Below are 17007 nucleotides of genomic sequence, written 5' to 3'. Positions count from 1 at the left end.
CTCCATGCATTCAGATATATTACCTTAAAATCTATTATTATGAGACCAGTTAATATTGTTTCAGGACATGTCAGATCCCAGACTGAAATATAGCTTGATAGATTTTGTTTAGGTATTGTCGAGGCAGTCTTTCATTGAAATACAAAGATGCAGTGCAGCAAGTTTGGTTTTTAACAATAAAAGAGAAGCTCATTATGAAAAATAAGTTAACATAAAAATTGGACAAACCAAATTATTTATATACAATACATGTTTAAGGATTTCAAAACATAGTTAAAATAGAATTCCATTAATCCCAACAGTATCCCATTACATTACTCAAACACCAGAGAGAATTCCCTTACCTATCCCACGTCGAGTTTGACTTAGCTGCAGTTTTAATTCCTGAACTTTAGAATCTGATAGCTTTTTTCTTGATTTCTCATGTATCTGAGCTCAAATTTTCTCAGCTTCACATAACCTGTCAGGGTTTTGACCAAACACTTCTGGTATGGAACTTCTAAACTAAACTCCTTGCACTACGTTAACCTCTTTATTTCTAGTCCTAAACTACCTCCCTTTTTCAGTGGCAGTTGTTTTACACATCCAGCTTCAGCCAAGAATGCTGCAGAGCTGCCCAGACCTAAACTAAAAAGTGTTTTTTTCAAAATGCTTGAGTTTCTCCTGTGCTCAGAAAGTTCCATCTATCTGAAAATCTAGAAAATACACCTTGTTTTTTTTCTTTTAAATTCTCCTAATGCAATAAAAAAACCATTGTTTACCAGGAAGCCCCCCTCTCCAATATTATGCTTTAAAAGAGATCATCATAACTACAGAAATACTTATAAGCTAGTTATTAAATCCTTTTTTAAGATAGAGAAAATGTTAAGCAGCACTCGTTCAACATCAAAAATCCAAAATAATTGATATCAAAATAAATATATAACTGACATAACATTGTCTTTTTGATTCTTTTTACATTTTCTTTAAATTCCATCAATATTTGCTGCCAGCCTTCATTTCCTCTGCTTTCCGTTTTTGTTCTCAATTTTTCTGTCACTTATTTCCATCTTTTCTCCTTCACTCATGTCTCCCCATTCAGTTTACGTCTGCCTATAATTCTAGTTCAGACCTTTCCCACTGTACTAGTTTATTCGATTGGTGTGAACCCATACAGGTCAACAAGGTCCCATATTTGCAGCCTCAAGAATATAAATCCTTCCCATCGACACTACACTTCTGTGCATTTATTCAGTCTATTATCTTATTCCTGATTTCAACAGCACATGGCATGGTGAGTAATTCTGAAACAACTACTATTGAGGTGTTGGTCATGTCAGCTAGCTCAGCTTACATGTGCACATAATTTTTCTTTTTTTCAGGTTAAAATACTAGTTTTAGACCCACTCTTCTTCTTTTCAAACTGGTGTACAATTCAATCATATTGTGATTACTGCTACTTAGGGGTTTCTTTATTATTAATCATTATTTAATCCTGCCAGATTAAACAATACCAAGTCTAGTATAGCATACTCTCTGGTTTTCTTAAAAACATTCTGTGAACTCCTCATCAAAGCCTGCTATTATAAATCTGATTTGGAGATGCCAGTATTGAACTGGGGTGTACAAAGTTAAAAATCACACAACACCAGGTTATAGTCCAACAGGTTTAATTGGAAGCACACTAGCTTTCGAAGCGACTATCTCCTGATGAAGGAGCGTCGCTCCGAAAGCTAGTGTGCTTCCAATTAAACCTGTTGGACTATAACCTGGTGTTGTGTGATTTTTAACATTATAAATCTGATATTTCTAGTTTATATATAGATTGTGATCACATATTATTATTGCCAACCTTTTATCACACACTTTCTTGTGATATTTCAATATTTCTTTTTGCAGGACTTATTGTACATTGTGTTTAGTGTTTGGGGCCCTAGAGGTTACCCCCACAAGTGACCTCTTTCCCCTAACATCCCTCATCACTACCCAAACAGATTCTACAATCTGATCTCCTGAACCAAGGTTATTGCTAACTTCAAAGTTTGTGAGAAGATTTGTAGCTCGGGTGCTCGTTGTTGTGGTTCTGTTCGCCGAGCTGGGAATTTGTGTTGCAGACGTTTCGTCCCTTGTCTAGGTGACATCCTCAGTGCTTGGTAGCCTCCTGTGAAGCACTTCTGTGATGTTTTCTCAGGCATTTATAGTGGTTTGTCTCTGCCGCTTCCGGTTGTCAGTTCCAGCTGTCCGTTGCAGTGGTCGGTATATTGGGTCCAGGTCGGTGTGCTTATTGATTGAATCTGTGGATGAGTGCCATGCCTCTAGGAATTCCCTGGCTGTTCTCTGTTTGGCTTGTCCGATAATAGTAGTGTTGTCCCTATTATACTATTATTATAGGACAACACTAATATTATAGGACAAGCCAAACAGAGAACAGCCAGGGAATTCCTAGAGGCATGGCATTCATCTACAGATTCAATCAATAAGCACATCGACCTGGACCCAATATACCGACCACTGCAACGGACAGCTGGAACTGACAACCGGAAGCGGCAGAGACAAACCACTATAAATGCCTGAGGAAACATCACAGAAGTGCTTCACAGGAGGCTCCCAAGCACTGAGGATGTCACCTAGACAGGGGACGAAACGTCTGCAACACAAATTCCCAGTTATTGCTAACTATTGCACTAATATGATCTTTTATTAGGAGTGCTACCTCTTTGTCTTTATCTAGTGTCCTATTCATTTTGAATGTCATATATTAATTAAAATTCAGATCCCAGTCCTTGACTGTGCACTAGCTATCATATTTATTCAGTTTAATGTGTGCAATCACTTCATTAACTTTGTTTTTCATGCTATGCAAATTCAGATGGACAGCCTTTAATCTTGTTTATTCTCGATCTTTGCAGCATCTCGTCTTTACTGCTGATATATTCTTAAGCTTTACTGCCTGTCCCTTCCAGCTATTTTCTGATCTTAATTTTCTATGTTTGTATTTTGCTATCCTGCCTTGACTCCATTCCTTGATTTGTTATATTTGACCAAGCTTGATCCCTTGCCTCACTTGTTTACTTTGGTACTCTACTTCTCAAATATGTGGCTCATGAGAACACCAGTCCCAGCATGGTACAGATGTAGTCCACCCCAAAAGTGTAAATCCCAATTTTCCCAATATTGTACTCGTGCCTCACGATCAGAACCCACTTCTCCAACACCAGTTTTTGACTGCTCAAGCTTTCACTGCTCTAATTCTATTACCTTATGCCTCAGAACATGCTCCTTTGAGGTTCTGCATTATAAGCACCTAATTTCTCATACTCTCTCAAAAGAACCTTTTTCTTAGTTCTACTTATGCCATTGGTACCAAATTGGACCTTGATGTCTGCATCCTACCCCTCTCACTGCAAGTTCCCTATACATTTTTCCTTTTCATCAGCAGCCTAATTCTATTTTGAATATTTCAGTTGAATTTCCCTCCACCACACATTTCTGCAATCCATTTCAAAGCTTATCTACTAGCTGCTTGAAAAAGGTTTTCTCTCTACTGTTTGAGTTCTGCCATGATGATTTCAGACCTGATTGATCCAAACATGCAAAGATGTGAACTGTGTCTACAGTTACTGATAGTAGTATACACCTTTCCTTTGTTGCTCCTTATCATGATGCTTCTGAGCCTCAGTATCTGTGTGATTTCATATCTTGGTGTTGTCTGATTTATGATATGGATATTAAATTGATAGCCAGTATTCAAAACATTAATGCAAGTTAAAAATTCAGTTGTAATTGTATCAGACATTATTTATTACATGCATGTTAGTTATAAATCAAACTTTAAAATACAAAAATGGTATTTTGTAATCTAACATAATTAAAATAATGATTTTCACAATAACTTGTATAAAAAAACTCGACACTTACTTGAAATTGATGTGTTCTTCAAAGTGACTATTGAGCAATTTCAGAACTATTTGTATTATAAAAGTGTGTGCATGGAAATAGAATATTAAGTTTTTCTATTTTAAGAAAATGTACAGAAGTAAGTCAATCTGTTAGAACAAACAAAGAAAATGACAGCACAGGAATGGCCCTTCAGCCATCCAAGCCTGCAGCGATCCAGATTCTCTATATCAACCTGTTGCCTATTTTCTAAGGATCTGCATCCCTCTGCTGCTTGTTCATTTGTGTACCTGTCTAGACACATCTTAAATGATGCTATCATGCCCACTTCGATCACCTCCACTGGCAATGCGTTCCAGGCACCCACCACACTCTGCGAAAAGAACTTTCCACACATACCTCCCTTAAACTTTTCCCCTTTCACCTTGAGCTCATGACCACTCAGTAATTAAGTTCCCCACTCTGGTAAAAGCTTCTTGCTATCCACCCTGTCGATACCTCTCATGGTTCTGTAGACCACAATCCCCCTCAACCTCCAATTTTCTAATGAAAATAATTCTAATCTATTCGATCTCTCTTCATAGCTAACGCCCTCCATACCCGGAAACATTGTGTGAACCTCCTCTGCAACTTCTTCAAAGTATCCACAACCTTTTGGTAATGTGGTGACAAGAACTGTAGGCAGTATTCCAAATGTAGCTGAATCAAAGTCCTATACAGCTGTAACATGACCTACCAACGAAGGAAAGCATGCCGTATGCCTTCTTGACCACTCTAACAATCTGTGTTGCTACCTTCAGGGTATAATGGACCTGAACACCCAGATCTCTCTGTTCATCAATTTTCCTCAAGGCTTTTCCATTATAATTCGCTCTTGATTTGGATCTTCCAAAATGCATCATCTCGCATTTGCCCGGATTGAACTCCATCTGCCATTTCTCTGCCCAACTCTTCAACCTATCTTTATTCTGCTGCATTCTCTGACAGTCCCCTTCACTACTTGCTACTCCACCAATCTTAGTTTCATCTGCAAACTTGCTAATCAGACCATCTATACATTCCTCCAGATCTTTTATGTGTATCACAAACAACAGTGGTCCCAGCACGAATCCCTGTGAAACACCACTAGTCACAGTTCTCCATTTTGAGAAACTCCCTTCCACTACTACTGTCTGTCTCCTGCTGCCCAGCTAGTTCTCTATCCATCTAGCTAGTAAACACTGGACCCCATGCAACTTCACTTTCTCCATCAACCTACTATGGGGAACTTTATCAAACGCCTTACTGTAGTCCATGTATATGATATCTGTAGCCATGTATATTATGTCACAGTACTTGTACATTATTGGATTGCATAATTTTCTTGATTCAAGAATGTGTTACGGAAGTATATCAATGATGTTGTTATGTCAGGCATCAAGTAACATAATACTGCATTTATTCTTCTCTAGTTTTGTTTTGATATCATGGAAGAACTTGACAGCTTGCTTCCATTAGCCCTGGCAAGCAGTGAGAGCTTTCTACAGGAAATTAGAGAAGCATTTTTGGATGGCTGTTCTAAAGTGGCAACAGATCTGCTATCTCGACTTGAAGAGAGAAGTAAAGAGGTCCCTTCCAAGGTTCCAGTACAAAATCTCTATATAATCCTTTCCACTGCAATATTCATCCATAATTACTTAACCAAGTATGAGAATTTACTGAAAGAGTTGAACACAAAGTAAGTCCTCTGCACTTCATCAATTAAATTGCAAATGCAAGTACAAATAGTGAAAATAAATTAGTGTTTCATAGTTATGAAAAAGCATCTGATAATATCTGATGCTAGTATATTCATTCAAGGAGTCTTGAGTTTGTGTGGCTCCATGTCTTTGGACATGCATGTTGTAGTTTGGAGATAATGGATGTTAACAATAGAGGCTCCAACTTTCTTTCTATTACATAGCTGACCAGGACCATTGTCATTGTTCACCATTGGTGTGTATTAGAAAGACCTGCAAGTTCATATTCAACCTGTTTATAGACCTGATTTATGTCATTACAAAAATGTGAATGCAAAGTCAAAGCTAGGATCTCAAAATACAAGGGCACATAACTTTTAAGGAGGACAGGATGTTGAAAACATATTGAGATAGCTTTTTAAATAATGAGAGCATTCGGAGTATAGTGAGAGATTACTTTAGTTCTAAAGTACAAGACACAAATTAGGATCAGGAGTAGGCCAATCAGCCCTTGAGCATGCTTTGCCATTCAATATAATCATGGCTGATCTGATTGTAACCTCAAATCCACATTCCTGTCAACTTCTGATAACTTTTCATCCCCATGCTTAAGAATCTATCTGCCTATGCTTTAAAATATTCAAGGACTCTGCTTCCACCACTTTTTAAGAAAGAGAATTCTAAAGACCCTCAGGGAAGAAAAATCACTTAATCTCTGTTTTAAATGGGTGACAGTTTATTTTTAAACAGTGACCCCCTAACTCTTGACAGTTCTCCCATTAGAGAAGTATCCTTTCCATGTTTACCCTGTCAAGACTGCTCAGGGTCTTTTATTTTTCAATGAAGACACCTTACTCCTCTAGTACAAGTCTAGCATTTTCAATGTTTTTGCATAAGACAACAGCACCACCCCAATTCCTTTCTAGGTATAAGTCTAGTAAACTTTCTCAGAACTGCCACAAAATATTTGTATTCTTCCTTTAATAACATAACTTTAGCATTGTGCACAGTACTTCAGATGTAACCTCACTCGTGCCTATTGTAACTAAATTGAAGCATAATCTCCTTGCTTATATATATAATTCCCCTCACGATAAATGACAACATTCCATTAGGTTATCTAAATCAGGCATGAGGGCACCCAGATTTGTCTTCATCTCAGAGCGACACAATCTTTCAAGGTCTAGATAATACACTTCTTCTTTATTCTTCCTACCGAAGTGGACAATATTACATTTTCCCACATTATATTCCATTTACCAGATGTTTGTTACACACTTAACCTAATAATATATTTTTGTACCCTTCTCTGTGTCCTCTTTACAACTTACTTTCCTCCTTATCTTTGTGTCATCAGTAAATTTGGCAAATATATCTTCTATCCCTTAATCTAACTCACATATAAATGGTAAACAGTTGAGATCGCAGTACCAATTCTGATTACACATCATTTGTTACATCTTATCAATGTGAAAAGATCCATATACGCTTACTGTTTCCTTCCTGATAGCCAGCCATCTTCTGTCCATGCCTATTGCCTACACCATGAATTTTTATTTTCTGTAATAATCTTTAATATGGTACTTTATCAAATGGCTTTTGGAAACCCAAATGTCTACCGATTCCTTAGCAGCTGTTACCTCCTCTTAGAACTCCATTAGTTTAGTCAAACATGATTTCCCTTTACAAAGCCAACACTGGTCTGAATTCCCTATTTTCTGTCGAACTCTGTTTTTTGAATAATGGCTTCCTTTTGCTCCTGTTTCTTATGTTACAAATGAGGAGGCAATGGCTAATGGTGGGCTATTAATCCAAAGATCCTGGCAGTGTTCTGGAAACACAGGTTCAAGTCCTGCCACAGCAGATTGTGGAATCTGAATTCAATGAATATCTGGAATTAAGAGTTTAATGGTGACTATGAATCTTTTTTCAGGAAAAATCTATCTGGTTCGGTAATGTCCATTAGGAAAGGAAACTGCCATTCTTATCTGGTCTGGCTACATGTGACTCCAAATCTAAAGCAATGTGGTTGATTCTTAACTGCCCTTTGGGTAATTAGAGATGGGTAATAAATGCTGGCCTAGCCATTGATGCCCACATCCTGTGAATGAATACAAAGAAAGAGCCTGACTCAACCATCACGTCCTGGGTAGGACTTAAACCGAAGGCTTCTGCCGCAGAGGCAGGGATGCTACCCACTGCACCACAAAACGTCCATTTACAGTGATGTCTGCTTCATAAGAAAAGCGTAATCAGTGCTGCTTATTTACTATCAGTACTAACTTTATCTACAACTAAAAAAAGACAGAAATAAGATTGAAGTTTTTGTGTGTCATCATTTATACCATGGCCAAAATATTAAAGCAAACTATTGCAAATGGTATATATTACTTTGATATCACTATTTTGGTGAGAAGAGAACTTAAATTTGTCAGTAATATGATTATAGTTCAATGTGTTTCAAACAAGGAACTGTTCATAAGTCATTTGAACACTATTCTTTGCCCTAGTAGGAGTATAGTGAGGAAATGAGTGATGAGTATCTAATGATCAGAATCATTTGTAGCACTGAGATCTTATGTCTTCTTATGCTAAAACCTTAAATCTCTGTTTCTTTGATCATTTTTTTAAAGTAGGCTGTTATTCTTGCCAATTCAGCAGTATCAAGAATTCATCAGAGTGATTCAGCTTCGAGTGACCAATTACTGCATAACAGTCTGTGCTACAAGCATTATCCAAGATGCACAGAGCCACCACTGGGATGATTCCAAATCTTTTTATGAGGTAAATTAATTCAGTAGCTTTTAGTTTCTCACTTATTACAGTAGTTTTGTTCTAATTGTATTTTAACTGTATCTGTTGAATGGGAAAACAAAAATCAAATCTAATTGAAAAGACGGTATTACCTTCAGCACTGCAATGCAGTATAGCATATGGTAGATTAATGTGGCGTTAATGTCTCTCTAAATAATAATGGATTTTTTGGGGGAGAGTGTTTTAACAGATTTATAATCTTTTCTGTGCACATTGTTCTCCAGTTTTGGCACAATTTAGATTAGAATAGTGATTGGTGGATTTTAAAATAATTAGGTGGAAAGGTGTTGTTTTCACCCAATTTTGGTTGGCCAAGTCATTACTAAAGATGCAGATTTGAATGATCAGGTGTGAATTGACAATTGAACAGAAGTAAAATTGAAAGGAATGAACCTATAGTGAAATTGAAGCAGTCATATGTTCTGTTTACTTTGAAGAGCTTCCTTTAGATTAATTATAAGGGGTAAAATCTTCCATTCTGGAGTATAACTTTGGCAGTGGCCACTGAAATGGGCATCGCTTCCTCTCTGGTAGGTCAGCTGAAAGAGGAGGAGAGAAGTCAAAGTGAACATAGGCCACTTAGAAAATGGATCTGAGTAGATGCTTTTAGAGAACAAGAAAATGGCAGAGGAATTAAACAAATATTTTGCATCTGTCTTTATACTGAAAGATACTTCGAACATCCCTTTAGAATATGAAGGAAGAATCAACATCACTAGAGAAGTGGTATTTGACAAGCTCATGTGGCTAAAGGCAGATAAGTCCCTGGCTCTGATGGTTTGCACCAGAGGATCTTAAAAGAAGTAGTTACAGAAATAGAGAATGCATTAGAATCATAGAGAATGACAGCATGGAAACAGACACTTCAGTTCAACTCGTCCATGCCAACCAGATATCCCAACCCGATCTAGTCCAACCTGCCAGCACCCAGCCCATAGCCCTCCAACCCCTCCTGTTCATATACCCAGCCAGATGCCTTTTAAATGTCACAATTGTTCGAGCCTCCACTACTCCCTCTGGCAGCCCATTTGTTGTAATTTTCTGGAAGACTGCCATTACAATATCCCTGTTTGGAAAGGGAGGAGGCAAAAAGCAATTAGACCAATTAGCCTAACATCAAATTGGAATCAATTATTAGGGAAGGAATAGCAGCATTTTTGGAAAAACATGACTAATAAAGCAGAATCAGCATGGCTTCATGAAATGGGAATTGTCTGACTAATTTATTGGAGTATTTCTTGGAAGTCTCAACTAAAGTGAATGGAAGAGAACCAGTAGATATGTTGAACATCATAAGGTAAGAGTCCATGGCCTTGCAGTTAGTATATTGTTATGGATAGAGAATTTGCGAATTGGCATGAAACAGCAAGTGGGTATAAGGGATTCTTTTTCAGGTTGGCAACTGTAACCAGGGGATTTCCTTAGGGGTCAGTGTTGGGAACACAACTCTTTACAATATATATTAATGACTTGGATGATGGAAGCAAATATACTGTAGCCAATTTTGAGGAAGACACAAAAATAAGTGGAAAGGCAAGTTGCGAAAGAGATACGAAATGTTCACAGCTATTGATAGGCTAAGTAAGTGAGCACAAATTTGGAAAATGGAGTATAATGCAAGAAAATGTTCATTTTGAAAGGAAAATAAAGGAGAAGTGTTATTTAAATAGGGAAAAGCTGCAACACAGTGACTTGGGGGTCAGTTAATGATAAAATCACCTTAAGCTTATCAGATCGTAGGGCTGCTAGCTCATTAGAGAGAGAAACATACAACTGGTGGTGGGTTAATATGAGGGTCACCTTACCTCAGGTGAGGGAGAGAGGTTGAGAAGAAGAATTCTGCATGGTGATCTCAGCTTGTGTAACAATTGAAGTCATGCTATTGGATCACTCTGCATTGTAAATCAGCTATCCAACCAACTGAGCTAACCACTCCCCACTTTGGGGAACTTGTTCCAGAAACACAGAAAGCTAACACATAGATGCAGCAGGTAATCAGGAAGGCTAATTAAATGTTGGCTCCTAATTCAAGGGAGTTGAAATATAACAGTAGCAAAGTCTTACTGCAACTGTACAAAGTGCTAGTAAGAGCACTAAGAGCAGTTTTGGTCCATTTGTTTAGGGAATGATATTCGTTCATTGGAGACAATTCCAAGAATGTTCATTAGGATGATCTCTGGTATGGAGGAATTGTGTTATGAGCAAGGGCTAAACAGGTCGGGACTTCACTCACTGGAATTCAGAAGAATGAGAAGTGATCTCTTTGAAATAGATTGGATTCTTAATGGGTTTGGCAGTGTAAATGCTAAAAGTATGATTCCTCTTAAGCGAGCGTCTAGGACAAGAGGGTGTACTCTCAGAATAAAGGGGCACTAATTTAAGTCTGAAGTGAGGAGGAATTTCTTCTTTCGGAGGATTAAGAGTCTTTTGAAGTCCTTGCCACAGAGACCAATGGAGCCAGAATCCTTTTTGTTCATTTGAGGCTGAGATAGATTCTTAATCAGTAAGGGAAATCAAAGATTACAGGGAAAAGGCAGAAAAGTGAATGTGAGGAATGTTGGATCAGCCAGGATCTTATTGAATAGCAGACCAGGCTAGAAGGGCTGAATAGTCGACTCCTATTTCTATTTCTTATGGTTCTTTGGTCTCACTGCAAAAAACTTTTTTTATTCATTCATAGGATGATAGCTTCATTGGCTAGGCTAGTATTTATTACCCATCCCTAATTGCCCAGAGGACAGTTAAGAGCCAACATGGCTGTGGATCTAGAGTCACGTGTTAACTAGACCAGGTAAAAATGGGTTTTTACGAAATTGACAATGATTTATGGTCATCATTAGAGTATTAATTAAAGATTTTTATTCAATTCAAATTCCTTGAATGAGGTGACTGTGATGTTCTTACATAAATTCAAGTTAGTTACCCCTTATTTTAAGTTTCTCTTTGATCTGAAGAAAATTGATTTTTCAACCCTTCACGATTTACCAAATAGGTTTACAAGTGGCAAGTAACATTTTCATCACACAAATGCCATGCAATGACCATGACCATTGAGAGACAGCTCAACCACCACTCCTTGACATTTGATGGTGTTTTCATCACTGAATCATCCAGTATCAACATCCTTGGAGTTACCATTGACCAGAAACTCAGCAGGACTTGCCACATAAATGCAGTGACTTCAAGAGCGGGCCAGAAGCTAGGAATACTGTAGAGAGTAACTCATCTCCTGACTCACTAAAGCCAGTCCACCGTCTACAAGGCACAAGCCAGGAGTGTGATGGAATTCTCCCACTTGCTTGAATGGGTGCAGCTCCAACAAGACTCAAAAAGCTTGACAGCAGGACAAAGTAGCCCACTTGATTGGCACCACATCCACAAACATTCACTCCCTTCACTACTGATGCTCAGTGACAGCAGTGTGTACTGTTTACAAGATGCACTGCAGAAATTCACCAAAGATCCTTAGGTAGTACCTTCCAAATCTTCCATCACTTCCATTTAGAAGGTCAAGGGCATCAGGTACATGGGAACACCAACCCTGCAAATTTCCCACCAAGCCACTCACCATCTTGACATGGACATATATCAGTGTTCCTTCACTGTTGTTGAGTCAAAATCCTGTAATAATCTCCCCCATGGCATTGTGGATGACCCTACAGCACATGGACCGCAGTGGATAAAGAAGACAGCTCACCACCAAGGGCAGCTAGGGATGAGCAATAAATGCTGGCTAACCATGTCCTATGAATGAAGAAAATAAAGCTCTTTTAAACTTCTTGAACTATTCTAATTCCTAAAACCAAAATACAATGGATTTCAGAGATCATGTTTCAATTAAAAGGCCCACAGATAGATCATTTATTGTTTAACTTCCTCTACCAGCTATTTTATAATTTTACTTTTCTAGTAAAGGGACAGACACCATATTACTATTGGACCATTGGGCTGCTCTCTCATTAGAGTAAGAGGTTGAGAAGATAGAACTTTCATAGTAACCACAGTCGATGTGGGAATTCAACCCTTGCTGTTGGCATCACTCTGTGTCACAATTAAGCTGTCCACCCAACTGAGCTAATTGACACTGTGCACCCATGCTTTTTACCTTTCTTGCCGTTAATCTGCGGATGTGTCTATCGCTCCATTGGTTAGTACTGGACCAGTTCCTCAAAATGGGCATCAGCTTTTCTTGTCGGATGGACAAGTTGAAAAGCTGACAGTATGTGCAAGTTGTAAAGTGTGAACATAAGACTTGCAACAGGGCTGTGTGTGCAGATGACTTAAAATCATAATTGTGGTTTCAATTCATGAGATACTGGCTGCAGAGTCAGTAAATGCATTGGTTCTAAACTTACCAAATTTTGCAGATTCTGGAAAGGTCCCATTGGCTTAGAAAATTCCAAATATAACATTTCTATTCAAGAAAAGAAGGAGACAAAAAGCGGGAAGCTATACAAACACCTGTGATTGGCGACAGGCTGGAATGCATTATTGACGAGGAAGGGGTAGAACATTTAAAAAATAAAATAAAACAGGGCCAGTATTTTTAAAAGAGAAATCTTTTTTGACTGATTCATTAGAGTCCTTTGAGGAAATAGCAAACAAAATGAGAAAATGGGAACCTATAGATGTCTACTTGGATTTGCAAAAGACATTTAATAATATTATCGCAGAAACTGGAGAAATGCACTGTTGCTGTAGTCCTACTATTCCGTGAGTCGCAACATAAAATAAAAATACTTTGCCCATCTTTCAAAAGACCATCAAATGCCCTCCATATATCAGGATTTAAGCACAAACAAAATCTTCCAACCAGGTTTCTTAAGAAACACAATTGTAGGTTTAACTTATTCAAAAAGATGCAATAATTTGTTGACATTCACAATCAGTAATATAAAAATATTAATGCTTTAACTCTCCGAATATTCCCAAAATATACCCATAACCACATATTCAACAGGAAAGAGATTTTAAAAAAAAGATTTTTCTGCAGAGAATGGCTTTCTGGAAATAAATAACTTTGGTCAAAGAACTATTCTTGAAGGGAAAAGAATAAAATGTAGCATGTTTCAGTGTCTGCTGCTCTGATATGCTGGGGTGTGTAGTCAAGTTGCTAACCATACCCAGGAGAAAGTGAGGATGGCAGATGCTGGCAATCAGAGTCGAAGACTGCGGTGCTAGAATAGCACAGCCAGTCAGGCAGCATCCGAGGAGCAGGGGAATCATTGTTTTGGTCTTATAGAATCATAGAGATTACAGCATGGAAACAGACCCTTCGGTCCAACCCGTCCATGCCGACCAGATATCCCAACCCAATCTCGTCCCACCTGCCAGCACCCGGCCCATATCCCTCCAAACCCTTTCTATTCATATACCCATCCAAATGCCTCTTAAATGTTGCAATTGTACTAGCCTCCACCACTTCCTCTGGCAGCTCATTCCATACACGTACCACCCTAAGTTACGCCTTAGGTCTCTTTTATATCTTTCCCCTCTCACCTTAAACCTATGTCGTCTCGTTCTGGACTCCCTGACCCCGGGAAAAAGACTTTGCTTATTTACCCTATCCATGCCCCTCATAATTTTGTAGACCTCTATAAGGTCACCCTTTAGCCTCCGACGCTCCAGGGAAAACAGTCCCAACCTGTTCAGCCTCTCCCTATAGCTTGATTCTCCTGCTCCTTGGATGCTGCTGGGCCAGCTGTGCTTTTCCAGCACCACACTTTTCGACTGCCCAGTTGTTTCTAAAGTTCTGGAGGCCAGGTGGCTTATAAAATGTTGAGATTCCTTTAACCACTCTTTCAAACCGACAAATAGAGTTTCCCTGTTCTCAATAAAAGGGTTTTCTTTTCAGGAGTGAAAAGGATCAGCTGGGCAACTTGTTTTTGATAGGTTTCTCTCGAAATTAGCTTGTTCTTTGAACGGAGCCAGATAAGACAAGGATCTCTTTAAGTCAGTCACTATCAAAACCAGCCCAGCGGGGCCTATAGCAAAGCGAGCAGTTATCACCAGTCATGTGATTCCTAAGAAGTCCAGTTTAAAAAATACCTGTCATGTCTGCATTGAACTTTCCATTATCTCCTTCAAAAAAAACTACTATTGCAGGTTTGTCCAGAAAAATTTAAATAAATTCCTTTTCCACATAACACTTCAAAACTTAAGTCTTTTGTGCAGTATTAAATATAAGCTACCTTCTTAGCAATAGGTGTCATATTGAAGATTGCCATACAAAAGTAAGAACTAATGGTGTATGGGGTGACATATTTGTTTAAGCTGAGGATTGATTAACTAACAGGAAGCAAAAAAAGTACAAATCAATGGATCATTTTCAAATTGCCAGGCCATTCCTAGTGGATTAGTGCTTGGTTCTAAACTCTCCCATCCATATCAATGAGTTGGCTGAAGGAACCACTCAGCTAAAGTTGCTGATGACAAAAAACAAATAGAAAAATATGTGGTCAAGAGATATAAGAGTCCACAAAGGGGCTTAGACAGGTTAAATGAGTGGGCAAAACTTTGGTCGATGGAGTAAAATCTAGGAACATCTGAGCTTGTTGCATTTGGCATGAGGTAGAAAAATAATATATTATTTGAATGAAGAAAGATTGTAGGACTCTGTGAAAAAGAGGAATCATAGTCATGGTACATGAATCAAGAACAGCTATTACTCTATACAGGTTCTGGAAGTGACAAGGGATAAGTTTGCATATATTGAAATGGGAATGGAGTATTAAAGTAGGGAAGTGTTGCTACAACTGCAGAGGGCCTTGGACTGCACCTTAAGTAGTGTGTACAGTTTCAGTCTCTTAAGAAGAGATATAGTTGCAGTGAAGCAGGTCAGAAAAGGTGCATTTGACTGATTTTTGAGATGAAGGGGTTAACTTATAAGGAATATATGAGCAGGTTAGATCTGTACTCACTGGAGTTTAGAAGGAGGGAGGATCCTATGCAAACAAGATCCTGAGGGGAATTGACAATGTGAATTTACAAGCTTGCACTTGAGGGCTACTTTATAACTTAGGGTCACGGTTTTAAAGTTAGGGGTCAGCTATTTAAGATTGAGATGAGGATAATTTTATTCTCTCAAAGATTTGTTAGTGTGCTTAATTTTCTTCCCATGTTGAAAATTGAGTCATTGAATATATTCAAGGCTATATCAGATAAACCTTTTATCAATAAAGAGTATCAGGGTTCAGTACTGACAGGAAAGTGGACTTGAAGTTACAATCAGGTCAGCCATGATATTATCAAATAGTGGAGCAGGCTCAAAGTGCTGGATGGCATACTCTTGTTCCAAGTTATTGCCGTAATGTGTCTTAAGACCATTTGCAGCCTCACAAACAGTTACTTTCTAGACCATTTCATAGGACATTTAACTGTAAATCATATTACTGAGAGTCTGGAGTCAGAAGTAGGATAGACCAGACAAAGCACATTATTGAACCAGATCGGGGGTTTATGGCAATTGACAATGGCTTAATAATCACCATTGAAATTAATTATGTAGTTTATTATGTAGTTTATTAATTTAATTCATAATTTAATTCAACTTCCGTAATGGAATTTTGAACATATTTTCCCAGAGCGTTAGACTGGATCTCTGGAATACGAGCCATTGACATTCTCAGAATGCCAAAGTCTCCCGTTTGGTTGGGATCAGGATCCTCAGAGGAATGTTATTGGCTGATGTTGGATGGGTTTTTCACAGGCTTGCAAATTAATTTGTCCGTATGTGTTTCATTTTCTCTGTGGTCCAGAAACTATTCATGCTTAGAACTATTTCCTTTTCATATTAGATTGCTGATAGGTTTATGAAGATTGGAATGATACTTTTTAAACTGATAACTTAGAGCTCTATTATTTACTGATTAATTTCGCAGGGAGAGCGATGTTCTTTCTCCATTCAAATGTGGCACTACTACTGCTCTGCTCTCCGTTATGATCTCTGGAGTGTGCTGCCCTCTAGATTAGCCCAGGAGCTTCTAGCTGAGGTATTGAGTGAATCCTTAACCATTTTTGTTGGCAGATACTCTCAGTCTCATCCGACATATAACAGAACTTCACAGATAAGGTAAGTCTTAAGTAAGTATTATGAAAAATAAATTTGTATGAATTAAATTTGAAATACATTATCCATCTTTATGCAGCACACTAGAATGTGCCAAGTTAGGCCAGATGAACTGATATAATCTTTACTATCTGAAACTTAACAAAGCACTCACCTCTATTTCTTATATTTCTTAACTGCTTTTTCCACCAAAACTCTATGTAGCACGATACTAAATTTCATAGTATTATCTTGTCTCACCTTATTACTCCCATAACTACATGTATTACAAGTTCCTTCTTTCTACCCTTTCTGAAGTTAGGTTGTCATCATTGTGATTAATAAAGTTGTTTGTGAGGCTACACATGTACAGTTTTATTATTGTGTTCTGTCTTCGAGGTTGTACATTTTTCTGTGCCTTCTTCACAGCTGTTATTGATGTTATCATTGGCCTATCCATCTGCATCCTGATTTTTCACCTAGGTTGTATTCCATATTCTGCCACAACTATCCCATTTTTTAAAATACAATTCCTCTAGTTTCATCACTGAA

General features: G+C 38.1%; 1 protein-coding gene across 1 annotated transcript in view; it reads left to right on the top strand.

Annotated features, from left to right (window-relative positions):
* The window catches only part of kiaa0825 (KIAA0825 ortholog), a 403994-nt gene that overhangs the window by 76005 nt on the left and 310982 nt on the right, over window positions 1-17007 (top strand). Inside the window, exons 8-10 of the mRNA XM_043709384.1 lie at window positions 5328-5593; window positions 8228-8378; window positions 16289-16479. Coding sequence (XP_043565319.1) covers window positions 5328-5593; window positions 8228-8378; window positions 16289-16479 — 608 coding nt within the window. The remainder of the gene's footprint in view (window positions 1-5327; window positions 5594-8227; window positions 8379-16288; window positions 16480-17007) is intronic.

Source organism: Chiloscyllium plagiosum, chromosome 2 (genome assembly GCF_004010195.1).
Source record: "Chiloscyllium plagiosum isolate BGI_BamShark_2017 chromosome 2, ASM401019v2, whole genome shotgun sequence".
Lineage (NCBI taxonomy): Eukaryota > Metazoa > Chordata > Chondrichthyes > Orectolobiformes > Hemiscylliidae > Chiloscyllium > Chiloscyllium plagiosum.
The sequence above is the reverse complement of the archived record's forward strand: the minus strand, read 5'-3'. Positions and strand labels throughout refer to the sequence as shown.